Source organism: Sardina pilchardus, chromosome 14, assembly GCF_963854185.1.
Source record: "Sardina pilchardus chromosome 14, fSarPil1.1, whole genome shotgun sequence".
NCBI lineage: Eukaryota > Metazoa > Chordata > Actinopteri > Clupeiformes > Clupeidae > Sardina > Sardina pilchardus.
The window spans coordinates 15,266,219-15,293,822 of NC_085007.1; the positions used below are offsets into that span (position 1 = coordinate 15,266,219).

At 41.7% G+C, this 27,604-nt stretch overlaps 3 protein-coding genes across 10 annotated transcripts in view; all 3 read right to left on the reverse strand.

Moving 5' to 3' along the window:
• Window positions 1-27,604, reverse strand: part of LOC134100459 (heterogeneous nuclear ribonucleoprotein K-like) — a 51,399-nt gene that overhangs the window by 13,216 nt on the left and 10,579 nt on the right. For 5 of the 7 annotated variants that reach the window (XM_062553659.1, XM_062553657.1, XM_062553654.1 and 2 more), the window contains one exon: window positions 1,375-1,398. In XM_062553659.1, coding sequence (XP_062409643.1) covers window positions 1,375-1,398 — 24 coding nt within the window. Of the gene's footprint in view, window positions 217-1,374; window positions 1,399-26,165; window positions 27,299-27,604 lie in introns of those variants that run through there. The other 2 variants (XM_062553661.1, XM_062553660.1) reach the window with 2 other exon arrangements.
• Window positions 1,825-9,123, reverse strand: LOC134100461 (guanine nucleotide-binding protein subunit alpha-14-like). Its single transcript, XM_062553664.1, has 7 exons — window positions 8,743-9,123; window positions 5,774-5,958; window positions 5,411-5,565; window positions 5,117-5,245; window positions 4,824-4,953; window positions 4,414-4,567; window positions 1,825-3,513 (listed from the first exon to the last, which is right to left on the reverse strand). The coding sequence occupies exons 1-7, from the start codon at window positions 8,861-8,863 to the stop codon at window positions 3,323-3,325; spliced, it is 1,065 nt and encodes a 354-aa protein (XP_062409648.1). The 5' UTR covers window positions 8,864-9,123; the 3' UTR covers window positions 1,825-3,322.
• Window positions 16,649-24,635, reverse strand: LOC134100460 (guanine nucleotide-binding protein G(q) subunit alpha). 2 transcript variants are annotated; one of them, XM_062553663.1, is made up of 8 exons: window positions 24,155-24,223; window positions 23,334-24,072; window positions 22,168-22,352; window positions 20,386-20,540; window positions 19,669-19,797; window positions 19,279-19,408; window positions 18,130-18,283; window positions 16,649-17,719 (listed from the first exon to the last, which is right to left on the reverse strand). In XM_062553663.1, the coding sequence occupies exons 2-8, from the start codon at window positions 23,467-23,469 to the stop codon at window positions 17,529-17,531; spliced, it is 1,080 nt and encodes a 359-aa protein (XP_062409647.1). In that variant the 5' UTR covers window positions 23,470-24,072; window positions 24,155-24,223; the 3' UTR covers window positions 16,649-17,528. The 2 variants fall into 2 exon arrangements, with proteins under 2 accessions (XP_062409647.1, XP_062409646.1); XM_062553662.1 differs by having other exon boundaries at window positions 23,334-24,635.

Sequence of the window (27,604 nt, forward strand, 5' to 3'; positions counted from 1 at the left end):
GCTCCCGTCGACGGAGAGATGCTCGGCTCACAAACAGCCCTCAGCTTCCACCATTTTGAGGTCACATGACCGAGGCAGGAACCAAATAAGGGAGGATGGGCTAACAGCTCTATCTCTCTCTCTCTCTCTGTCTGTCTCTCTCTCTCTCGCTCGCTCTCTCTTAGTTCCTCTTTCTCTTACTCTCTCTCTCTCTCGCTCTCTCTTCTCTGCATGGGGCAGAGAAAAGGCACAGGCTCTGGAGCGCAGCTGCTCGGAGAAAGGGAAGAAAGAAAGGATGGAGGATGGAGAAAGGATGGGGATTGGAGTGGGGTGGGGTGGGGGTGCTGGTGGGGGTGGGTTGTGCAGTGCAGCTGAATCGGGTTGACTAAGCCTTCGCCGCACAGCTGGGTGGAGATCCAGCAAGTTACTAGAAGCGGGGAGAGAGCCCCAGTGTGTGGACTAGGGGTGGATACAGATGGGCAAGTCCCATGGAACAGCTCTCTCTCTCTCTCTCTCTCTCTCTCTCTCTCTCACACACACACACACACACACACACACTCTCTCTCTCTCTCTCTCACACATACACACACACACACTCTCTCTCTCTCTCTCACATACACACACACACTCTCTCTCTCTCTCACACACACACACACACACTCTCTCTCTCTCTCTCTCACATACACACACACACACACACACACACACACACACACACACACACACACACAGGGCTACCCTGATGCTGAGCCACTCTGACAGAGAGGATGGGAGTCAAGGGGTTATGGGAAGGGAGGGGGCGGTAAGGGCCTCACAGCTTGGAGAGAACAGGTGAACTAGAAAAGACTGGAGAATGTGCATGCCTCATTTCACTGATATCATCCTCCCCTCTAGGTCACCTGTGTGAGCCCGCATTAGTTTGGCATGAGATCATTATAACGATAACCTAGAATGGCTTTCAATTGCTGGATGTTTGCTTTGTGTTTTCAATCAGTAAATCCGGCATGTTACTGTAATACACAAACTTTCAGCCATGGTGGATAATGTTTAACTAGCTGACAATCAGTAGACCAGCTATAGCACTGTCTGTTGGTATTATGTAAATATAGTGTAAACCACAGGCTCTATCAACTCAGCAGTGTTTGGTCAGCATATGTAAGGCACACAAACATCACAGGGCACACAAGAAGCCATCAACAACGCCTCAGCAATATACACAATCAGCAAAGTTGTCTCCCTGTTGAGGAGCGCTGGTTTTCTATATCGTCAGCCTTTGCCTTGCTGTTAGATTTTCCCTTCTTGAAATCTGTCTTCAACAGTCAGTCACAATCACAAGCGCACGTGTATACAACAGGGTCAAGCACAGCAGATTTTCATTAGGGTTCAATCACTCACCTCTGGGTTTTAATTCTGTCCCGATCTAGAACCGGAAGAGAGGGAGTGTTCCAACCTGATGCACACAATTTTTTTTCTTGGTCCAAAGGTCATCTCCATGATGACCGGGCTTACACCTCAACAAACGAGGCTATAAAGTGTGACAAGTGACGAGCAGGGGAGTAGTCCACGAGTTGTCCCTGTCACCTCCAGGCTCTATTAGAAGTAAAGCAGAAAAGATATTCAAAAAGCAACATACATATCACAAAAGATAAGATTACATAAATATATATTAAGGATATCAGATAAGAGATATTAAGTAAATACAAGAAGACAACCTTTACCGAATTGGTTATTGATGGGCAATGAGCAGCAAAGGACATGTGATTCATATTGCTAATCTATGGGGAGGTGTGCGTTTCACTCACAGAGAAAGAGACCGAACAGCTCAAGAAAACAAAAACATTTCAGTACTCAAAGGTAATAATTTATTTCACAAAGCACATGTGAAGAAAAGAAAAACATACAATAAAAAAGGGAGTAAAATAAACTATCAATTATAACTTCTAAATCCTTCTCTTTGCAAACATTCTCAAACATTCTCAATCATTGTGAACATTTCCTTGCTCACTTCCTCATTTTGACACATGAAAGGAATGCAAGTCATTTCAAGGCTTTGCAGCTATTCACAACCAGGATGCAAACACATATTTGAACACAATGTTTTCAGAGGGATTTGTAATAACTGCAACAATGTGCATGAGCTACAGACACACAGTCCCATTAAAACACTTGAAGATTAATTTGGGTCACAGAGAGAGAGAGAGATAGCATAGAAACTTGAGAGTTGTACATCATAGGGGAGAACAGATCTGTTTTCAGATAAAGTCAAATCAGTCTTTAGAATCTCAGCAAATACAGTAGAAGTGATAAGAGGCAGACAGGCAGGAGTCTAGTGTGTCTTCTCTGGGCAGCAGTTGTGAGTTGTCAGGACCTTGTGTTCCTTATTGAACACCCCAGGTTTGAACAAATTGCACTACTACACCAATCATTTCCACACTACTCTTGCTCACTTGGACAGTGCGCAAAATATATCAACTTTTAATCAAGACAATGCTTGATAACAAGTTGCAAATGACACTGGCATTGTCGGTCCTAGATCTTTAGGTTGTTTAAGGAGAAAGAAGGTGAAATTGTGTTATTAGATCCAGTCATCCAGAGGCAAAACCCTAACTCCCAGGATCTCCTTAAGGAAATATCTGATTAGGCTATTACACTGTGCATCTTGGCAACAAGTAGGCAAGCTAAACAGCCAAACAGAACAGCCTATCTCCCAACGACTCAGACACTGTACGTCAGTCGATAAAGGTCCGTCGGTGTTGGCAGAACTGCGCACACTGCACCGATTGAGGCTATAGACCCTCATCAGCTGGCCAGATGTTAGCAGATGTCAGACCATCGGCTTGGCCTGCAATCCCCACGGTACAAGGCATGGGGCAGGAGAGGCCAACTGACTGACATCTTTGACTTCCTTCATTGAATTTAATGTGCAAACCAGCATGGCAGCAACTCAATCCCCACCTCAGGAGATGCCAACTGTCTGACATCTTTGACTTCCTTCACTGAATTTAATGTACAAACCAGCATGGCAGCAACCCAGTCTCCACTTCAAGCCACTCTTGGCACCAGTCTGCAGGTATATCAACTTTAAACAATGAGACAAAGGTTTTCATAAATACAATACAATAAAGAGCCCATGGCATACATTCTCCCTTACACAAACCACAAGCACATAAACACACAAACACGAGTTCGCATCTGTGCGCACATGCACAAACAAGCACGCAGGCAGGCAGGCACGCGCACACACACACACACACACACACACACACACACACACACAAACACACACTCACACACGCACACACACATCGCCCTGTCCTAAAATCAGTGGCCACTCTGTTGGTGTTTAGCGCAGATTGAACATCTCCAGGTTGTTCTGTAGTATTGTGTGCTTGACGGCATTGAAGACGAAGCGGATGTTTTCCGTGTCGGTGGCACAGGTGAAATGGGAATAGAGAGACTTCTGCCGGTCCGGGTCCTGCTGCTCGTACATCTTCAAAATGAACCTCTGAGCACTTTCAGCATCATGCTTGGGACCTGGACAATAACAATAACATTTGTTTCAACTGTTACCTTCTGGTAGGCGTTATAGGTCCATACTGTACAATCCAGTACCACAAGATTTAAAAATAGCTTCTATCCAAACGCAATAGTCTCCCTAAACAAACAATAGCTAAACCCAGCCACCTAGTGTCACTTCTTGCACTTTAATAGTTGCACTATCTGACCATTGCTCTTTTTACTCTTTTATTGTGTTTTATATGTGTTTGTGTGTTTTTATGTCTTATAATGATTATTTATTGTGTGCACCCAGTGGAGTAGCGCTCCTAATCTCGTTGTATTGCAAAGTAAATGACAATAAAGGCATTCAATTCAATTCAATAACACACGGTGGGCAGTATATCAGTGCACACATAGTATCCAAGAGACCAAGACTGATGAAGACCTGCACATGGCAGTGATCATGTTAAAACAATATGGCACCAGTGAGAGTAGCATTGGTAGCAGATCGCAATGGCTGTAATTCGTCTCTGGGAATGAGGCTGGAGCACAAGTCACAGCAGCCATGGCGATATCTGCTACAATGATGTGACATTGTAAGACTACAGTCATTTCCTGCATATAAGCCGCATTGTGTATAAGCCGCAGGTTTTATGCAAGTTAAAAGAAACAAAACCATAATAACACCATATGAACTCCCCCCCCCCCCCCCCCCGTATTAACATCATAGCTGAAGAAATGTTGCAAAATCAATGTATAAGCCACAGCTAATAGTCAGGAAATTACAGTACATATCATTCTTAACACATTCCTCATCAATCCAATTTGTTTTTAATATTGATCCTTATACTTTCGGGAATTGCGTTCACGGAAAACTTCAAAGTACAGTTCACTGTAACATTGGCATAATTTGTCAACAGAGCAGAGTACACTCACCAGTATATGCAGGGAAGTAGTCTACCAGGTGTGACTTTAAAATCTTCTCCTGCAAAATGTCTTTTTTGTTGAGGAAGAGGATGATGGAGGACTCTGTGAACCAGTTGGAGGAGATGATGGTCTTGAATAGTGCTTTGCTCTCCACCATACGGTTCTAGTGAAACAAAAGAGGAACAAGTTATCAAATGTTATGACACTAGAAAGTTCTAACATCATGTTTACATACAGGCATAAAGACCATGTTATGTGTGAACGGTACACATTTTGTATAAGTGTATTATGTAAATCCCAATATAGTTTAGTTCACACAGCTATTCAAATTTCTAAACAACATTTACTGTATTTTAATACACGTGTGTGTGTGTGTGTGTGTGTGTGTGTGTGTGTGTGTGTGTGTGTGTGTGCCTTACCTCTTGGTGACTCTCGTATAACACCTGGTCATATTCACTCAGTGCCACCAGGAAGATGAGGGAGGTCACGTTCTCAAAGCAGTGGATCCACTTCCTCCTTTCTGACCTCTGGCCTCCCACATCCACCATCCTGTCAGAGATGACCAATCAGACGACGGCGCTCAGATTTCACACCATGACACTTTTATCCAAAGCGTCTTACAGTATAGTGCAGATCTATGGATCTCAAATCGTCCGGCCTCATTATGTCAACTAAGTTACAGGAATGACTTATGCATGCTAAAGTTGCTCACCTGAAGATGACCTGTGAGAGATCAAAAGGGTACTCGATAATGCCCGTGGTTGGCACCCTGACCCTAAGAATGTCCTGCTCCGTGGGCAAGTAACCAACCGCAGATAGCCTATCTATGTCACTCAGGTAACTAACACACACACACACACACACACACACACACACACACACACACACGCAAACATAGAAAGAAAAGATGGGGTATTGAAGGGAAGTTACAAAGGTGCAAAGAATTTTTTTAAAAAAAATGTTTCAGTAGTCTGAGTGTGACTAAAAATGAGAAGTGAGAGCTCACTATTTGGCCGAGTCTGAGAGCTGGAACTCTCTTCGGCGTTCGTAGCACTGCTGTAGTCCGTGATCTGCCCACACCCGCTTGATGGCGGCAATCATCTGAGGCTCCAGACTGGTCATTGACTCGGCCTGAACGCCACTGAGCAGCTGAGCACATTGCTGCAAAAGAAACATCTCTCTTGAATTCCATCACGAGTGGTGTGACATGATCACATTATAAAGATACAATGCATCTTAGTCTGTTTGCAAATTGTTTGTAACTACATGTAGACAATCAGAGGTACACACACAAGCACTGTACACTTTAAGCACATTTCAAAATAATAGATTTAAGTAATGTGTGGTAGAGGGCACAGGAAAAACCTACTATATTGTTGTCATCCACAAACGAGATTTTGAGGGTGCCCATGGCCTGGATCAGGGCATTGATGTTCTGGAAGATGTTCTGGTAGATCAGCGTGATGAAGCCTCTTCGGTCATCGTTGGAGTAGCCAGCGCCATGAATGATCCTCATCTGTTTGATGAAAGTACTCTTCCCACTTTCTCCTGTTCCTAGAGAAAAAGAATAAAAGAAATAAATGAAAATGGTGCAAAAATAAATCTTATTTCAACAATCTTAAGCGCTGTCAGTGAGTGAGGAAAACATCAAAAGTATAATATCTCATTTCAATACTTCTAATTGTCACAAAGTGTGTGTTTATTCACAGTGAACATGTATACTGTGTTATGCTAAAGGTAAGAACTGTCCATCCTAAATATCCTATGCCTTTGACTTTGGATTTAGAGGAGCCAGAATTGAATTAAAATCCCTCATCACTCTCACCTACAAGACAATTACTGGATCTGGATTCTATGATCCAAAATCTAGATTAGAATATCAATTCAATAAAGTTCACTGTAAATACAATTGAGTGTTTTTCAAACATATCTTGCAGATCTCACAACTGAATAATGGACAGAAGCAGATAGCAGGATATCGATTGACAGGGAAGCCATAAAGCTCTGGAAAAAATAAAGAGACCACTACACATTTTATTGTGTCATATGCTTGCTGAGAGAGATTAGAATGAGGTGAAAGTCATATTCAAATTTGCAATGGTCTCCTTTTGACGGTCATACCATCAATTAATTCGAATGTCAGGATGACATCAGAAAAATGTACAGTTTTTTTCAGAGCTTTAGATGTAGATGTGGAACTTCTCCACAATGGTTACTCTGAGAAATTGGAAACACACAAGGGTGGAAATACTCTTTTTAGAAGGGAGAATGAAAAATCAACATAATATCTCAAGACAATCTGTTGGAGTCTGTTGTTAAATTGAGGAGTTACAATAAAACAGCTAGCCCAGGCACAAAGCTAAAGTGACACTGGAATAGCTCAAAAAAGAAAGATGATTCTAGATTGGCTAAAACCAATCCTGGGAGAACCCAGACAAACCTGTTAGAGAATTTGAGGGAGGCAATTGACACCCATTGCCAATGTTCAATGTTCAACCAATGGCTGTGCTGATGGCGACAGGGTGTACTTTCTTTGGAATTGAGTAAACAACTGCATTTAAAAAAAACCTTTATTTACAAGAAATGATATGATTGCTGTACTTCTGAAACAATCTGGTAAGAGTTTTATGCATTAATTAGGTAACTCAATGAAGTCTTTCCCACCCTCAATCTCAACTGAGATCTGCGGTTTAGTGTCAGGAGGCTATACCCTGATCACGTAAACTAGATTGGCTCAGTCAAAGCCCTGATCAAAATCCCTCTAAGAATATGCCGTTTACAGTCCAGTACCACCATCTTGTCAATCTCAGCTCTAAATAGATGCTTAATACAAAAAGAATGGGACACAGCAGCGCAATGTGCAAACATGCCACTTCAAAAGACTTAAAGCTGCATGTCATTGCAGCAAAGGGGTTCTACAATAAGTATTAATGTGAAAGGGTTAAATACTTGTACAGACAAAATATTTTCTATATAGCCTATTTGTTTTGATTTTCATTCAATGTTATTTGAATATGATCAACTAAATTAGCCTTTTAACATATACTGTAGCATGCTCATAATGGAAATACGGATTGACATTAAATGTGTAAGTATCTTTGTAAACTAGGAAACGGTGATGACTTTCAAGGAGGATGAATGCTTTTACACTACAGACTTATTAGACAGTAATATGAAGAGGATGAAGGTTAGAACGCCCCCTGGTGTCTTAAAGTGGCTTCGCTCACTCTTCCTCCACATTCTTTCTCTACAACAGGTGCCAAGCCGGGTCGTTAAAGAGACTTTTCACCAAAAGTAATAATCATGAATATTTCACGACGGCGATGTCTCTTTGAAGTCAACATTGTAATAAGACAGACCGAGAATTGTTATAACCACCTGTGCGGCCATGCTGTTATGCACTAGCATACCTGCCAACTAATGAGTCCACTGATGACAAGATCTGCTGAGGCCCAACTAATGCGCTAACTCCCACACGGTATCTCAGGTAACTATTCAACTATTCTAAAAATGCCGTCTCAACCAGCCTATAGACAAAATATGGCCCCTATTCCTCTCCTACGTTTTTGTCTCTGGAACCTGTTGCCTATGCTCAACAGGTTTGGGAAAATGAGGTTATAGTAGCCTAGGCTATAATGAGAGACATGACCTGGTCAGGCTATAGGCTGTGTCAAAGAATGAGGAAAGCTTCATCGGGTTATCTTGTCTTGACTCTGGTCTTCTTTCTCTATCAGGGCTTATGTAACATCACAAATTGAGGACTGTAATAATCATTCCAAAATCGTTCAATTATTTATTTACAATAATAATGAAAAATGCTTATTTCAGTAGGCCTATGCCTATAAACGTCGGGGGGCATAGGCTTATACCCAGGTGTGTTCACTGAATACAAATAAAGTGAAGCATAAAATAAGAGTTCTATGAAATATCAGGCCCTGGCCTGTGCATCTGAGGACATCTCCCTGATGATACTCTGACAGGAACAACAGTCTTTTGTGGTTCATAATAGCAAATGCTTTGCATACATTTGTATGCGTCCGCTGTGAATGGGTTAGGACTCAACAATCTGTTAGAGATACAGTTTGAAAGAAGGCTAGTAGGCCTAGTGTAGGCTATGCTGAAACTCATACCACTTAAGAGATAAAGTTTCAATCTGCTCATGGAAGTGAAATCCTTGCCAGAGTGTGTCGTGTATAAACATTCAAAATGACCTAGCAACCAAAGGCAGGGTCTGAAAACATTAAAATAAGCAATGATTAGCCTAGTGAAGGAATGCCACCTGTTAAACTAACCATCAACAAGAGCGCGCACATATTCACTTACACCCACAACACTTACCGAGGAGCAAAAGTTTTAACTCCCTTGTCGCATCTCTTTTGTCACGGTACAGTTGTCTCTCAATCGCCTTGTGAATTCGGGCGCGTTCTCTGTCTTCTTCCGACAGACAACAGTCAAACATTTTGAGCAAATTTCACCTGTTTTCTCATATAAGCGCAATGTCAAAGTTTAAAGTATTTTAAATAGTAGGCTAGGTAAAAAATGAAACAGTAAAAGGAAATGACATAAAAGCGGACATAAACGCCTGCGAAGAGTCATCAAACTAGTAACATTAAAGTATAGTCTATGAAGTTTAACTTTAAGAGATGCCGAGAATTCCACAGGTCGATGTTTCCCGAGCGAGAGCTGCGCTGCGCTGCGCTCAGGGAAAATACCCCATTCTTCCGCTTCCTACGTGGAATGATTCGGAATTTCTGGGCGGGTTGCTTTTCAGGTGTCGAGGTAACCTATGAAGCGTGAGGTGAGTGTTCATCGCCTACGCGTAACTGAAGAGGAGATTTTACACCACACTAGCCTACAATTTGAAACCACCACGTTTGCTAGGGAAACCCATTAAACAAATAATATAATTTATTTGGAAGGAAATTACAATAGGCTACCGATAGCCTAAAGATGGAGACATGGACATTTGGGTTTGGCTTTTTTTTTTTAAGAAAGAAAACGTAGCCATATTGCATATTGCGCATTTTAACAGACAACTCTACAGTACCCTGAGTCTTACTCAATTCTTGGACTGGCTTCCAGGCTATAATGGGGTAACTTTAATGACTACAAGGGCATTTGAAAGTCAAAAGCTCCACATTAGCTGCACATTCACTTGTTTTAAACGTGTTGCTATTGGAAGTTTGGAGATATCCAGATGTGCCAATTCACTGCCAATTCACTGCCAATTCACTGATCAGCGCATTCTGGCCTATTGGTGTGTGTGAGTGTGTGCGTAATAGTGAAGAGGTTGTGCCTATGTGTGAAGAAGTTGCGCGTATTGTGATGTTGCTGCCCAAAGCTTTGACCAGCACCTGCACAACATGCACAGTTGAGCACCAAAATACAATGGTGCAGGGCACGAATGTTATCCTACATTCAGATAATAAAACAGTTAATCTAATGTTTCAAAACTGGTGGCATTTCCAGCGAGGCCATTCCATCTTCATTTATTTGAGAGTCATTTATTTGAGATTCAGTAATCTGGTCTGTCAACTTTAAACAAAGGCCAATGATTCAGCAAGATGAACCATCGCACACTGTTGCGTCTTGGATTCCCCCCACAGGAGCAGAACAGAGACAAACTGAGTTGGGAATGTAAGGTGGAAATTTGAGTATCTTGCCTTGCTGCATACATGCACAATGCACTACTTTGTGAAACCGTACAAGGAAGTGTGAAGTGAAAGCTTAGACTGTGGCACTAAGCCTCCACACTTCAGATCAGGCTTCCCCTATTCAATATCGCAACATTTTAAAAAAAAGTTTTAAGTGAGTAGCCTATAGCCTAGTATCATGGGATTGACAAGACAGTTTCAACACCTGTCTTCATAAAAAAACAAGCTAACTTTCTCTTCCAGTACACTCCCATCCTTCAATAACACATACACTTTCAACATTTCTAAAAATTCAAAGGACAATCTTTTATCTCCAAAAGAATATCAGGAAGCAAGTTTTGGCTGTATTGAAGAGTGAGACCATTGGGAAGACTAAAGGAACATGTCCATCCCCTATCTCTTTGGTTTTGTAATCCGTTTTATAAGATTGCAATGCCTGTAGACTATCACAAACACATTTGGTTGTTCTAATTTCCATTAATATTTCAAGAATGTTCTTAATACAACCACCATATAGTATACCCAATAGAATTATTGATCTTTTTTCCCCTTTCTTTTAATGAAAAAACAACTTTTTCAAATGTGAGGAATCAAACTGAACCTGACCCCACCACCTCAGCTCAGCAAGAAGGGGTGTGACCAAAGGGAGGTACCACAGAGGTAGGGGCTGAGGTGACCTGGCTGTATCTGACAAGTGTCGGGTGCGGTTGGATCGTGGTTGCATCCATCATATTTGTCTTCCCAGGGATGTGATTGGGTCTAGGCAAGGTTCTACTCTGAAGTTGAGCTGTAGGATATAGGATGCTGTTTTTGATGGTCCAGTCAAGTCCAGTTTAATTACACTGAAGAGGAGTGGACCAACATTCCACAGGCCACAATCAACAACCTGATCAAGTCTTTACCCTGCGTGAGGCAAATGGTGGTCTCACCAGATATACTGGTGAGACCACCACTGGACCACTTGGTTTTCAAATTGGGGAAACGCCCCTGTAAAGAGTTTTGAAAACTAAAACTAAAGATTTAAAGCTTGCAACAGTCAGGGCAGATTTTATGTTGGCCGGAAGATTTTTCCATAGCTGAACCGCATAGTAGCCAAAAGCAGCTTCACCCTATTTAGTCCTGGCTGGCAGAGGGCTTTGTATACAGGGATTCCTTAGATCTCTTAGATTCCTTAGATCTCAGAGGCCTGGGGGTAATATACTGCTTCAGCATGTTAGACAGGTATTTCGGCCCCAGTCCATTAAATGATTTAAAAGAAAGAAGCAGTAGGCTTCTTTAAAATCATTCTGTATGCAATGGAGACCAGTGCAAGGATTTGAGAATGTGTGTAATATGGTCTGTTTTCCTGGCTTTTGTCAGAACCCTTGTGGCTGCATTTTGAACTGCTTGCAGCCGCAAGATTAAAAAAAAAAAAAGATGAATGCATGAATGAGTTTCTCCCTCAAGTCCTGTTTCGGTATATAATTTATGTCTGTTGATTATGATGATAAAATGCTGACTTGGTCATAACTTTCATGTGGCTTTCAAAACTGAAGCCACTGTCAATTATTACACCCAGATTTCTCACTGTCTTCTTCTCTTTCAGCCCTTTGGTTTGCAGAAGAGTGTCAATTTTATATCTGTCATCCTTGCTACCAAAAATGATCACTTCAGTTTTTTTCGTTGTTCAGTTGGAGGAAGTTTTGAGTCATCCAATTGTTGACTTGGTCAATACAGTGACAAAGAGAATCAATAAGACCATATAGTCATTAGGTGACATTTAAGTGTCATCCGCATAGGTATGATAAGAAAATTGATTGTTCTTGATAATAGGACCAAGTGGGAGTATGTATAGATTGAACAATAGTGGACCAAAGATTGATCCCTAGACTAGGGGACATGGCTCAATAATAGGCCTATAGTTGTAAAATTGAGGGTTCCAAGTTTTTCCTTTTGAGAAGTGGCTTGGTTAAAGCTGATTTTAGGGATTTAGGAAAAGTCCCAGATTGAAATGAAGTAGGTAAGTAGGTGGAAGACAGACTTGAAGAAGTTGGCAGGTAGAGTGCCAAATTCTGACATCAAGCTCTCTGCCTCTCCCTTTAGGTGTGTAGGCCCTACAGGTGGTGATTTACACTGAGCTGAGAGGATACAGTATAGTGGACTTTTTTTAAATTTTGGTAGATGGTAGTGCTCCTGTGCTGTAGGGCCACTGATGCTTGGTAGGAGGAAGCAGGAAGTGAGCCATTCTAGAATATTCCCCTTACTGTCTCTGAGCCACTTTAGTTTCACATATGCCTTGGGTAGCTCACCTAAAAACATCTCCCGAGATTTAGTTTTACAAAATGACTATCATAAAACAATCATAAAACGTTTTCCAGTTCCCGTATTTGAGTCTATATAGAGATCACATGTATCACTTTGAGGATTGACCAAAATCCTCTATTTCACTGAATCACTGTCATATGGCCATATAACCTTTCATCATATCTTAAGCAATATCCATAAATGTAATGAGGATTCTCTAGATTAGAAATTGACTTATTTTGTCACCCTCCAATAGAGTCCATTTCTATCGATGACTCTTATGAACTTCTTCTCCAGTAGCCTACTATGGCCTTCCTCCTCAGTTAAAAGAGCTAAATGTAAGAACGACTACCAGTGTTTAAAACAGGCATTGCAGTCCAAAATCAAAACATTTGAGAGCATGAAGTAAGCTGCAAATGAAAGTCAGTATTTGACTCCCAGGTCATTATTTATTTAACAAAGCATATGTGAAGAAAAGAAAACAATAGAAAATTAACAAAATAAAAAATGATTACAATCTTGTCCTTCACTTTGCAAACATTCTCAAACATTATTCTTCTAACTTATAACAACTTCTAATCAAGACTGTTTCATAACAAGTTACACATGACAGACAGTCAGTCAGTCTATCAGTCAGGAAAAAAAGCAAAAGGTAACCCCTGTGGTTGGAACCCTGATCCTAGAAATGTCCATAGTGAAGGCAAGTATGTAACAGCAGATATCCTGTTGTCACTCAGGTAACTAACAAACACACACACACACAAAAACAGAGCAAGATGGGAAGTTATAAAGATCAAAGAGAAAAACATTCTCCTATTTTTGTCTGTGTGTGCCTTTTTGTGTTTTACCACAGACAGAAATAAGAAATGAGCTCATATTTGGCCGAGTCTTAGAGATGGAATTCCCTTTGGCGTTCATAGCACTCCTGCAGTCCGTGATCTGCCCACGCCCGCTTGATGGCGTCAGCCTACAGGCTCCAGACTGGACACTAACATACTGTCAACATCACTGAGCATCTGAGGATATTGCTGCAAAGAAAAACCTTAAATTCCATGCCTAGTGGTGTGACATCATGTTCTGAAGATACAGTATCCTACTCTGATAAAAAAAAAGAATATAATAAACAAGTAAATGTATACACAGGGTGTAATTATTAGATAACTTGACAGATGGACAGAGAGATAGAGAGGATATATACTGTATCTGTGTGTGTGTGAGTGTGTGTGTGTGTGTTAAGTATATGGTCATGGAGTCCTTTGAATGACTGATGTTGACTCACCTGAGGAGCTTCACTGAGACTGGGGACTGGGGAGACTGCTGGGAACATGACAAATTCCTATCAATTTGTTGACATGGCAATACATTTATGAATCTTGAAATTAGCATGCATTTATATGAAACTGCAAAAAAGATATGGATGAATATATAGCCAACTCTTTCATAATCATTGGTTATGTTGATATAGCAAATGAGTTATTCATGTCCTGAACAGGCCCCCCCAACAGAAAGGCACTACTCAGCGATATTCACCCTCATTGATTTCAATTCTTTGACAGAGGTGTATGTTCATCAATGTTTGAGTAAATGAGCATGTAAAGTGTGTGTGTGCATACATGCAAGTAGGGAATACAACAGAACAAAAGCTTGATCTTGTGCCATTAAATAATGTTTAGATTGTCTGAATATTGAGTATTAACTATTCATGTATTACTACAAAATATTGATGGATTATCAACATTCTGTAGGGTACTTGGCCAATAAAGCATGACTGTTATAGATGACACATCTATGCTTAGTTACATTCTTAGAAAAGAGCTTAACCATACAAACTTTCAACACACTCAAACACAAATAAGACAAGGAAAATGGGGCTTGGCTTTTATAAACTGGAATAATTTATTCCATAACATTTAATTAGAAAGCATTTTAGAAGACTGTTCTAATGACAATGCTTTGAGAAAAAAAAGAGAGATCTAAGGAATACAAAGACATTTGAGAGTGAAAAGCAGCACATTACGACCGCAAAGCCTTGTGCTGTGAATAAAAGAGAGATTCTTAGGGTGCCATTTCTTCTGTATACGAAATGGTAGCGCAAATAATTAGCATCCAAAATTCACTTCTTTTTAAACTCTTTTGAAAACCCTGCAGGTTGTTCTGTGCCACGGAAAGGTACGGAGCGCGCCGCAGCGGTGGCCAGGGGCAATCCCGATGTGCCAAGCCTCCTCCTGCTGCTGCTTGACGACCAAATGCACGAGTCCACTGCTCAGCACATGCGCGTTCTGGCCTTGGTGTGTGCCAAAAGGTTAAAGTTGCAGTCCATTTCGTCCACAACGACCACCAACCGCAAAACAAAGAGGGAGCCACGGCGACAGTGGTCCCAATAAGGTCCCAGTGGACGTAGCTGGCCAACAGTTCTCTCACAGGTACACAGGAGTCCCGACACAAAAAAAGGCTTCAGAATTAGCGAACACAGAAATTTCACATGCTTGCCTCTTCAGTAGTCCAGAGTATGGGAGGGAAAGGGATGGGTGGTGGTGGTGGTGGGGGGGGGGGGGGAGTGAGATACAGGGAAAGATAGAGAAGGAGGAGTGAAAACAGCAGATGTGACTGCTGACCAGCAAGAGACAACTGTACAGGGCAGAAATGTTCTTTACATTCAGATAATACAAAGGTTAAATTCGTGTTCCAAACTCAAAAGTGGCATTTCCACCGAGGCCATTCCATCTGGTCCGTAAACGTTAAACAAAGGCCAATGTTTCTGCAAGATGAACAAGAGAACAAGAAGATGCACACTGGTGCTTCTTGGGTCCCCCCACAGGAGCAGAACAGAGACCAAATGGGTTTGGGAATGTAAGGTGGAAATTTAAGTATCTTGCCTTGCTGCATACATGCACAATGCACTGCTTTGATTAAGTGTGAAGAGAAAGCTTAGCCTGTGCCAGTAAGCTGCCACACTTCAGGTCAAGCTTCCCCTATTCAATATCACTAGTACCATGGATTGACTGGACGATCTAATTTTCTGATCTTTCTAAAAACTAGCTTTGTTTCTCTTACAATACACCGCCACCCCTCAATGTCTCACCTCACGTGATTCAACGACACAGAAACTAGCACACAGTTCAACAATACAAAACTTCAAAGGACACTCTTGTCTCCAAAAGCAAATCAGAAAGCACGATTTGGCTGAGGTCTTGAAGAGTGAGAGTACTGGGGAGACTAAAGGAACATTTCTCTCCCCCATCTCTTTCGTTTTGTAATCGGTCATGTAGGATCTCAATACATGTACTACAAGCCCTTTTAGAGTGTTACAATTTCCATTAATATTTCAAGATAGTCTTAATGCAAACACCATACAGTAACTATACCAGCAAAAACAACTTTTGAGGGGGAAAAGCCCTTTAAAAGGAATATTCTTTCTTTTTTAGAAAAAAAGCAACTTGCTCAAATGTGACAAATCAAACTGGACAAGAAACAGTCAGCATGGCAAAGGGATTGCACTGCCAAGGTCCCACAACCTCACATCTGCAAACAAGGGTGTGAGCAAACGACCAGGTTGGTTGTCTTCGCTCATTTTAATTGACAGAGACTAACATTCATCACAAATCATTTTTGAGAGAGAGAGAGAATAAAATGAGAAGCACCAGTTCCTTCCACTGTTAATGTTGATTGTACACCAAGTGACAGAAAAAAAAGAGCTCCCATCTGGTTCATAATACTACACTGACAAAAGCATAGCCATCTGGCCTTACAGGGCCCAAATTCATTTGGCAAAAATAAAAAAAAGTCGGAATGGTTCAAAGTATCATGTTATCACAGAAGCATTGCATTAAGTGTTGCAGACTAAGGGGGTACTATGGAGTTGTATATCTAATATCTTAAGCCAATCCGGTGGCGAGCAAATGCCTGTGCAGAAGCGTTGCTCACACACAGACATACTGAAAGGCGGACACGTCTGGTTTTAGGATGGGCTCAGTGATCAAGAAGCCAGAAGTCTGATACTGTACTGAAGATGCTTTTTGTGATGCTGTGGAGGTTTAAGATGTGGTACAACGTTAATGTGCTCGTGATTGTGTATGTGTGTGTGTGTGTGTGTGTGTGTGTGTGTAAGGTGAGAGGGGGGGGGGGGGGGGTGGTGGTGGTGGTGGTGGTGGTAGTAGTGTTGCTATATGCATTTGGCAAATATAAGACAAACATATTTAAAAACAATAAAAAGCAAAAACAAAAATGTGGCACATAGTTCAATTCGACTTCATACCATAACAATACCGCAGTCAACCATACAATGTACACTCACTCCCATGTCAAAAAGAAAAATAGAGAGAGAGATAGAGAGAGAGAGACGGACCAATGGATGCGGTGCCAAGACCTGCCTCCCGCATACAATCGATCATTCTCAACTGCCTCAAGCCTGGGACAGAATGCCATATTAGTTGCAGTAATTTAGTATACAGACAATTGGTTTTCAAAAACACACATTTGCTTGTCCTTCAGGAAAATATTCGTACATTTGTGTGCAGAAACAAAGCACAGGCCAATTGCAGTTGGAGTCGAACATGCACATTCTTCAAATTTCAGCCTAGAGAGGAGAGCATATTTTGTGGGAGGAAAGGCAACTTTATGGAACACCCCACAGGTTCCTCAGAAAAGAAAAATTGGAAGATTAGGGAACTTGGCGCACCGCCTCAGAAGCATCTCTCTCCAAGCGTTTCGTACAGTAAACGTCCACTGACAATTGATTCTCTTTAAAAATGAATAATAATAATAATAATAACAACAATAATAATAATTAGAATAATTCAAGGTGGACCTTGTAAACAAGCTCCAAGGTGCAAATAAATAAGGACGCAGTAGTGTTCTGTAATTATTGATATCTCAGCCCCGATTCAATAGAAAGCTTGCTTTTCAAATCAACGACACCTGTGACGCAACCAAATGCAAGAAAAGTGGAATGTCTCCACGTTGCGCGTGCCATTTCCCCAGCAGGGGAGGGGGCTGGTGTGGTCTAGCTGTAGCTGACGAAGGTAGGGTGGGCGTGGGCCTGGGGCTGGGGGTGTGCATCCATCCATCCATCCATCCATCCATCCAACCAACTCATACAGCGACCAGCTTCTTTTTTAATTCCTTGAATATGGATATAATAGACTTTGCGCGTATGTCTTCTCAGGGGCGAAGTGGGGTGTGTGGGGTCTACACGAGATTATACTCTTTGAGGTTGAGCTGCAGGATGGTGTCTTTGACGGCGGCAAAGACAAAGCGGATGTTCTCGGTGTCGGTGGCGCAGGTGAAGTGCGAGTAGATGATCTTATCGCTGTCGGGGTTGAGGTCCACAAACATCTTCAGGATGAACTCTCTCCCTGCCTGAGCATCTCGCTGGGGCCCTGTGAGCAACCAGTTAAGAATGATTACTTCATTATTAATTGGTCTGAACAAGAAAAATTGGTTCAATACAACTGGAATACTAAGATTTACAGATGGCAGAATGGGGATTAGAACTGGTTAACTACAGGTTAACTAACTGATCTTCTACATTTTACCATTAATTGTGAAAGATAAAATTGGCATAGATAAACCTATGGATGTAGACATAGGCATAGATATCCCTTAATAATTAAGTACACATTTTCATATTTATAAACAAAATGTACAAAAATGTAGAACAAACTAGTAAACTACAAACTAGTACCATGACATTGCTCTGAAGAGGCATCGTTATTTACATCTATGAATTTAACAGATGATACAAATCCCAAGAATAGTAAAATACAGGCAATACAGACAAATGACCAACCATCATATTCTGGGAAGTAATCCACCAGATGAGAGTAATTGATCTTCTCCTCCAGCAGATCTTTCTTATTCAGAAATAGTATGACAGAGGAGTTCTGGAACCAGGGATACGTTATTATCGTCCTAAATAATGCTTTGCTCTCCTCCATCCGGTTCTGTGCAGAAATAACAAAACAAAGTATGACATTTTAGTACTTACCATGTGTAAAGTTAAAGGTAAAGTCCAACTTGTCAAATGCTTTTAGGTATTGCTCTACGACACATGAGGGCGCTTCGCTGCCTCTATGGACTTGTCCTGATAATACCTTGCTTTCAAACAGCAGCTCTGACAGATTAGCCGTTTATGCAATTGTGAAAGCAACTGCTAAAATGATGGCCAAAACCCTGCGCCTCATATGTTCAAAAAGCCCTGATCATACATTGCCCTCTACAGGTCACTGATGTTTTTGCAGGCTGACATGACACCAGTGATGCCACTCCCAAAAAACCCAGGCGCTTCATAAAAAGCAACCAACTGTATTGCGGATTGTACACACTACAATACTGCTCAGTCAATTTATACACAGATATTCTGTTATTTATCTTACAGTTTATATAGATATTAGTGGAATTTAAAGTATTTAAGCATAATAATGGTTTTCAGATTAGAGAAATTAATTATTTCACGGTCACACTGCTCAGAAAAAAAACATTAAAAACAGTCCTGACGAGAGATGGTATCTATATCAACAGGAGCTTCCATAACTACAGCTGTAGAATAACACATGGTGACTAATATCATTGTCTTCCTGATAAAAAAGGAAAAAGGAAACACAATGACCTAAACAGGAACACCTGTTGATCCTTGAATTGAGAAAAAGAAAATACAATGCAAGCAACGGCCACTGGCAGGGGCAGCACTCCCAAGACGATCTGTTTTTGCAGCTGACAAAGAGCGCGCACAAGAGAAAGAGAGAAAGAGAGAGAGATACTAATTAAGACAAAGAGTGGAGAGAGGGTGTGAGAGCGAGAAGAAGGCAGCGGGAACGAGAGGGGGAAAGAGACAGACACACACACACACACACACACACAGAGAGAGAAAGAGCAATAGGAAGACCTTTGTCAGGCCTCTAATCTCCCCCTGCTGGCCACTAACAGGTAATGCCCTCACCTCGTTGTCGGATTCAACCAGGACCTGGTCGTATTCGCTCAGCGCCACCAGAAACATTATGGAGGTGACATTCTCGAAGCAGTGGATCCACTTCCTTCTCTCTGACCGCTGGCCGCCCACGTCCACCATCCTGCAAGACGCCAAAACAGGTCAAAGGTCAGTCTGGAGTGGTCGTTTATGGCGCTTCACTACAGCAAAGGGCTTTGGAACCGTAAGAGGGCTGGCAGATAAACCTTTTTTTAAAAGTAGAGTAACATGGAGTAACACTACCATCGAAAAATTCCCCCACAGGAAAGACCAAGATGGAGAGAGGAGGAGGAGACCTTTCACCCCACATTTCAGGCAGAGACCCCCCCCCCAAATAAGAGTAGAGATGTGGTGAAGGGTTACCTAAAGATGACGCTCTGAAGGTCAAATGGATACTCGATGATGCCGGTGGTGGGTACTCGCACTCTGAGGACATCTTGTTGGGTGGGCACAAAGCAAGGGTCAGAAATGCGATCCACTGCGTTCAGGTAACTGAAGAGAGGTTGGGGGTGGACAATCAAACCAAGAATGTCCATTACAATCAAATGTGTTTCAACGACATGTGAAAATAAGACTACGTAGCCTAACATATCTATAAAAAACCTGATTTTGAATGATCCCAGGTTTAGATAAGCCTAAAATGTTTATGTTTTTATAGTCTATGGTTCTCAGCAGACTCTTGTCGAAAGTGACACAGGGATCCTTATAAAGTTTACAGTGCTCTTGACCCCTAATTATATCTTTTGACAGGGCGCAGACTAAGTGAAAAAAGACATAATGTGGACCTGGACATTTGCATCTGACTGAAAAACAAAACAAAAAAATCAGACCAACACAAACAGCCAACATTCAATTTCCCTACTTTTCCTGAGATTAAATCTCAAGACTCTTCTTGGGCTCTGAATGGCCAGTTTACATGTTGCTTAACAGGTAATTCCTCCTATTGAGTTCAACCCCAAGACAAGAACTAAAATTTAATAAAGCAGTTTTTGCTGCCAAATTCCATTAGTACTCAAAGGCATTGGCCAGCTAAATGACTTAATTAAATCACTGTGCAGGAAGAGGACGAGAAGCACTCACTATTTGGTCGAGTCGGAGAGCTGGTATTCCCTTCTCCGATCATAGCACTCCTGGATTCCTGGGTCGTTCCATAGACTTTTAACGGCATCCACATAAGGGTTTGAAAATGATGAGACCTTCTCTACATCCACTTCACGTACAACATTAGCGTTGCCCTATAGAATGGGAAAAGTGGGGGGGGATTAGTTAAACTCCATGCTAAACACACAGGGAATCATGACATCAGGAAACTTTTAAGTTGTGTATTGAAAACAGCATGTGCTTACAAACACTGAATGAAAACGTAACAAAGGATTAAACGTATGCACCTAATGAAAAAACACTTTCCGAGCTGACAACCATCACCTACTAAAAGGCCTACTCCATCAAGTCTTACTACAAAAAGTCTTACTACACTTCACAGGCAAACCGTCTGACCCAATTAAGTTACGTCTTGCAGTTGAGACGAAACCAGGTTTCGGTTTCAGTTCTCCAAAGTCCACGCTCACTACTGCTTAGTGGTGACCCACTACTGACAAACTTCAGACAAGAGTTTTGTGACACACCGTAACACTTTCCTCAGTCAGACACACACACACACACACACACACACACACAAAGAGGAGAAATAGGCTTCCCTTCGGCCTCTATCTGGAAATGGAAAAGAGGTGGCAGCACATTTCTGTAAGGCAGTGAATTTGTATAATTAATTTCATAGCTTGGGGGGATAATCTCATTAAGACGAGCGCCGTGATTAACCAAAGTGATTCTGCCCCCCACCCCCATCACCACCACTCTCTCGTGGCATTTGTCTCATGAGTTGGCCTACTTCGTAGGCAAGGGTGAAGTCACTGGGAGTTTTCCGACAATATGGATGTCAGTTCAGAGACACAGCTGTGCACATCGCAATATGTGCCTATGAGACTACAGCTCTCCTACATAACAATAATGATATGTAATAACTTTATTTGTATAGCCTCTCTCTGGTGAGAGCCCAAGGTGCTTTCCAGACTCTGAAATGAAGTGGAACCAGATGAAGACTCCAAAAAATTATATATATAAATATAAAAGATAATAACAAAAATAAAGTCTATGCCGTAAAATGAGGAAAGAAGTAAACAAAGAAAGATTTATTTTTTTTTTAAATCAACTTGGGATCAGAATAAGAAACAAATGTAAAAGTTTAAAAATATAAAATGCCACGAAGTACAACAAATATTTCATAAAATAAGCCCATAAATAAAAATAAGTCCAATAGACAAAAACAAATACTTTAACACATATAGTGTACATTGACAGTAAAGGCAAAGGTAAAACTTCAACTGCCCAAGTATTAAAATGTCTATAGCACATAGACTGGCTATTAAACTGGGTGGATCCATAGAATATAATCAGAGTCAGAACCTGGCTGGCGTCGCACCCTTCCTAATGTTAAAGTCCGGGCCCAAGTCACTGCAGACTCCATATGTCCCACTGAACCAGAGACGGATCAGCCCCTCCTGTCAGTCTTGGTCCTGCCTGCCTAATGTCTACAGGGTCTCTATCTCTCTGTGTCTCTCTCTCTCTCTCTCTGACACACACACACACACACACACACACACACACACACACACACACACACACACACACACACACACACACACACACACACACACACACACACACACACGTCTCTTAAACCATAAACGCCTTATGCTTCAGAGCACTCACTCACAACCTCTGGTTACTCTCACAAGGCCATGCGTGTGTATGTGTAGGGCTTCCGAATGTCATGTACTTAAAAGCCAGGAAGGCATCATGTACCTTGTTGTGCTCATACTTGTAGGGGATCATCAGGGTCTCCATGGCTCGGATCATGGACTGCACAGAGGTGAAGATGTTCTGGTACACCAGCTTGGTGAAGCCTTTCTTGTCCTCCTCGGTGTAGCCTGACCCGTGGATGATCCTCATCTGCTTGATGAAGGTGCTTTTCCCACTCTCGCCAGTGCCTGAGAGCAGAGGGCAAAGGTCAGAGTCAGGAAATGCAGAAACTGTGGTGAAATGTACTCCATTCAACCCCCCCTCAACAACAGCAGCAGCATGGTATTTGAGAAGTGGCAAAAACCTAAATGTGCCATAATGCTAGAATGCGCCCACCTGACTTTACATATTATTTATGAACACCAGAGCACTTATGGCGTTTTTCTGTTTGGCAGTAAACTGATGGTATATGGTATCTATGAGAAGAGTCGATCGTTTCTAAGAATTTCAATAGAGGTGCCATTGGCTACAAATACCCACATGTCAATAATTACAGTAGCCCGCTCCCCTGGTTTACTGCACCATATACCGATCAGGATATCCATGTGGTCTGGCACGGGTTCCAGCCAGTCACATTACATATCATAATAGGTTTTCGTCGGTGACAAAAAAAGTTGGTGAAGGTTGAGTAGATAAGTGTATGTGCGGGGCATAGCGTACGGCTGACCACACTACGCCCATTAATTCAATGCGATAGCTTGTTTTGAGGAAGCAGCCGTGAGCATCTCATCCTGATGGCTGTTAAGTAGTATACAGTCTCCTTTCGAAAGCACTATACGACATTTACCCACCCATACCAGCGACATATCAGTAGCCTATGTCAGTGATTAACGTTGTCTTGTGCGTGTGTGTGTGTGGCTACATCTGGAGCCAGCAAAGCACCAAAGGTTTGTGAACACCCACACGTTTACAAATAGCTGAGTGAATAGTCATGTAATAGCCCACCAAGTTAAAAGATAAAAGATTATCGGGCCCAGCTGTAAAATTCATGTCCATCTCGGAAACATGCTGGTTAAACCACAACAGCCATAGCCATAATTACATTTATCTAGCTGGCCCTTCAACCACCTTATTTACATGCACAAAAGTTTTGCATTAATGACGGCAATCACTGCAAACAACATGTCTTACAAGTGGAAAGAAATGTGGGGTGTTTCACCATTCCATACCGAGTAGCAGTAGCTTTAGCTCTCGACGGGCGTCTTTCTTGTCCCGGCGGAGCTGCCTCTCGATTTCGTCGTTGATCCGCCTGGCTTCTTTCGCCTCCTCGCTTAGGCAACACGCCATTATGGAGTCCAGAGTCATGATTCTCCGAAAGAAAACGCTGTGGGTGACTATTTTGCTTATTTAAGACTTTTTCAAAAAATCCATTGAGGAAAAATAAAACAATGCATGGGTGTAATGCCACGCAGTAAGATGATGTGTTTTTATAGCCTGGAGAAAATGGATTTAAAAATTCGAATCATGAAATTGTCCACGGAAATCACAGGAAACCTACAATTTTTTCAGTGTGGGTCATCCCGACTGTTTCACGTTCTTCTGCCCAGAGTCTCACCCAACCAAAGAGTGCAATCCAAGTCAGTCTGATTTGCCTTTAATTCTTACTTGAGCAACAGATCCTTTTGGAATACTGTCTCCATAGTCATCCGTTCTTATTAGCTGTGGTCTTTCAGTCTTGTCAGGTCTTTCTTCCTCATCAAATCGATTCTTTTGTCAAACGAAAAAGGGCGATGATCCTTTATCTTATTTGCGTTTGGAAATTTGTCAAGATAGAAACAATCGCACGAAATAATCTGTTATATTCAAGTCTTTCTCCCCAATAGCTCGACTCCGGGCGTGGTAAAGCTGAATATGGCGGACTTTCACTCCAATTCCCTTCGAACCACTAGACTGGAGTACAGTTATATACTGGAAAATCCAATGAAAAAAATACTAAAGCTTCAGAAACATAACAGATTTGAGCATACTGTACGTTAGTTTGATCGCATACCTGAAAAATGTGCAGTGGCATTTTGCACCCGGTTAATTCCTGCTGAAGTACCTTCGATTCCCACTTTCGGCTATTCCATATGTAATTTCATTAAAGGCACCATCCACTCCCAGCCATGTGACGTTTTGAACTGAGGAGGGGTGTGTTTGGCTGGGAGGACGACGCTCTGTGAGGAAGCAGTTTGACCCAATGTGTGGGAAATACGACACATCAACAACTTCCCAAACATTCACAGCATAGCGATGCGAGCCAACAGCATGTTCATGTCCATGTTATGTTAAATAAATGTAAATGTTCACAGTAGACATTGGTAATGTAGCTTAATGTGTTCGGCATGTTTGTTTTTTTCCTGTCGAGCAGTAGGCTAGCAGCCCCCCTAAACAAAACAAATGCATAAACTGAGGCTAATGGATACACTGATGAATGGAATGTTGCTGCTGAGGGGCTGCAACAAAGTATCGTTTCGAGTCGGACATTAATATGTTTAGGGTGGTGGTGTTTTTGGTAATTTTTAACCTGCTGGCATTTAGCATGGGGTGCGTGATGACAGCCTGGTTGTAATCGACAACCATTCCACACCTTGTACAAGCCACTTAGGTTTCAAGCCTCGAAATTGTGTACGCTTGGAGGGGCCGTCCTACGCCCATGAAGCAGAGCAGACTACTGTAATGTCCCCTCGGAATGTCTTAGCACTATATCGTTTAGACATGTACCGGATTGACCCTGGGGTTGCTCCATTTACCTATTTCTTCGTAGAATAGAGGAGAAAGAAACTGCCCATCGCCACAAGAATTGTGACACAGAATTGTTCGATATTTTGAGAAAACACTTGGGCCAAGACTAAATAATAAACCCTGTAAGGCTACATTGCATATGGTCCAGTTGGCGCTAGAAGAATTCCCTGCTGACGGGCACCAACCCACAGAGACGAAAGGACACCTCTCCGGCCATAGGGTAATGTGCCATAAATCCCTTGGCAATAAAGATCAACGTGACTAGTAACTTTCCACTTAGTGTCAAACTCCAAAAACACTTCGAACTTAAACGCATTACAAGGGTAGAACAGGGGACTTAATTACAGCCTCTGATAACGGAACTGAAACAGAAATGAAAGGGAGCGTCCATAAAACCGAATGCAAGATGTTGTGTACATTTCCGGATAGGCTTTTTACATTTTGTGTATTTAAATCTTCGAATGTAAAATAGAGAAGGGTTTTTGTGACCACCTACTGAGGCCCATCCAAGCAACACCCACTCCTATGACAATGCTGCCATCTGTTGTCTTTAGAGAAGGCTGCAAAGCCCTGTTCATTCAAGGAAAACGTACATCCGGGAGAGCAAGCCGTTTCAGGAAGCATTGTGAAATGACAGCAGTGAAAATACACATGCTAGTAAAAACTAATCGCTAACTTTAGTCAGAATAGGATACCAGATAACTACAACAGGATACCAAGTAATTCATCTGCATACATAAAACCGATATCTGATTGTGGTTTACAATAAAGCTGTCAAGTAGATTAACAAAACATAAATGCCAAATTTAGAGCTGCATAACCCTAAACTGTTCTTTCTTCATAATGAATTTGCTTTGAACACACACACACACACACACAGATTATTAGTGTACTATTGGTATACACAATGTCCATTTATATGACTAGGTTGATGTCTGCAGCCGAGAAACAGAGTCTCTAGGATTCTTCTTGAAAATGCTTTATAAACCGTGTCATGTCTAGGTCTCTATCTATCCTTGAGCTCTCTCAACCAACTCCGACTCAGCCCCAAGTCCCCCTACTAATGGCTTTCTAACAGCTGTGATAAGAGCACAGAAAGATCGAGGTGCGCAGACTTTCTGTCCTTAATAGTAAGGCACGACTGCTCGAAGCCCAAAGTCTCTCATGACCTGGTGAAATGCAATCAATTCTGAGACCAACTGCATTTCTCAGTAAGCCAAAACACAGTTGCATCAGGGCACAAACAGTAGTATAAAAACACAGACACACTTCAAGTATTAGTAAAAGGTGGCACAGACTTTATTACTCAATACTTGCAGCACATTCTACAGAGACCAGAGGGGCAGAGAGAGATTAAGAGACCGAGACAGACATGAGTAAGAGAACGAGGGGTGGGGTGAGGGACATGCCACCCAGCTACATAGAAAAGCTTTGTCTTTTTGTTTTTGCCCCCAAATCTTGACTGGTGCCTGGTAAGATCCCCATCTAAAATGTTAAAAATGCTTACGAACAACACGTACAAAAACACAAGCGTCGTCAAAGCTAGAGGGATCCCAAACATTGATGTGTAGTAGAAATGGTCAGTCTGTCCCACCCCACATACTCTTCTCACCAGAGTGGCTTCACACAGCATAGAGAATCAGGTGGGGTTTATTTTTTGTTTGTTTTGTATATAGAAAAATGAAAGAGGACAGAAAAATACACCCCAGTCCATCCTTGCACCCTCTTTAGCCAATTAATAATAAATGGAAATTTTTCAAAATAAAAACTGTACTGATATTTAAACTCTTACCAAACAATCCATGTATATTTACATTTTTTATTATTATTTTTTTTTAAAAAAGCAACACTATTGTTTCAACTCAAAACCAAAAGAAAGAGAAAAAAATGGCGAAAAGAAATTTCTATTTCATTTATTTTTCTTTTTAAATAAAAATGTTATAAAACAAGATTACATTCTGCATGGTTGCGGCCAACACTGCATGCAGCTCAGGTAAGGCCAAAACAAACTTGGACAAACAGGTGAGCTCCCTCCAACATTACAAGCAGAAAGACAAAGAGGAACCAAAACAAAAGAGTCATACTAGAAATAGAGAAATAACTCATTCTGCTGCCTTTTAAAAGATATCCAGACATTTTACACATAGCGGTATCGTTTTTTTTTTTTTTACTTTTTCGCTTCTTTTCTTTAATAAAAACGATAAGATGACTGAATGAGTGAATAAATGAAGTGGGGGGCACATCTACCCAGAAAGGCTGAGAGGAATGTCGGCTTTGAAAAGAAGCAGGTTTGAAACAGGAAGGGGGGGGGGGGTATGTGGGGGTTGGATTGGGGTGTGGGGGCTCATGGCAGTTTGGCTGGGGGATTTCTGTTGTCGTCTAGAAGAAGCGGCCGGAGTACTGCTTCACGCTGTAAATAGGAAACGAAGGAACCAGAGTGAGATGATGTCAGGAAAGAGAGATGCAAGCCAGTCACAGGACCGGTAACTTCTCCCAGAGAGAGAGAGAAAAAGATTCTGGCTACTAAAAAAGACCAGATAAGGACACACTCCATGTTGGAGAGGAAGGAATGTGAGAGCATATATGATGATGTGTATGTGTAGGGTGGTGTGGTGTGGGATAGGGAAAGGAAAAGTTGCATAAGTGAGCAAGAAATCTGGTTTTAACCAGGCGTGCAAGTTTAACATATTCAAAGTAGGGGTGTGTGTGTGTGTGT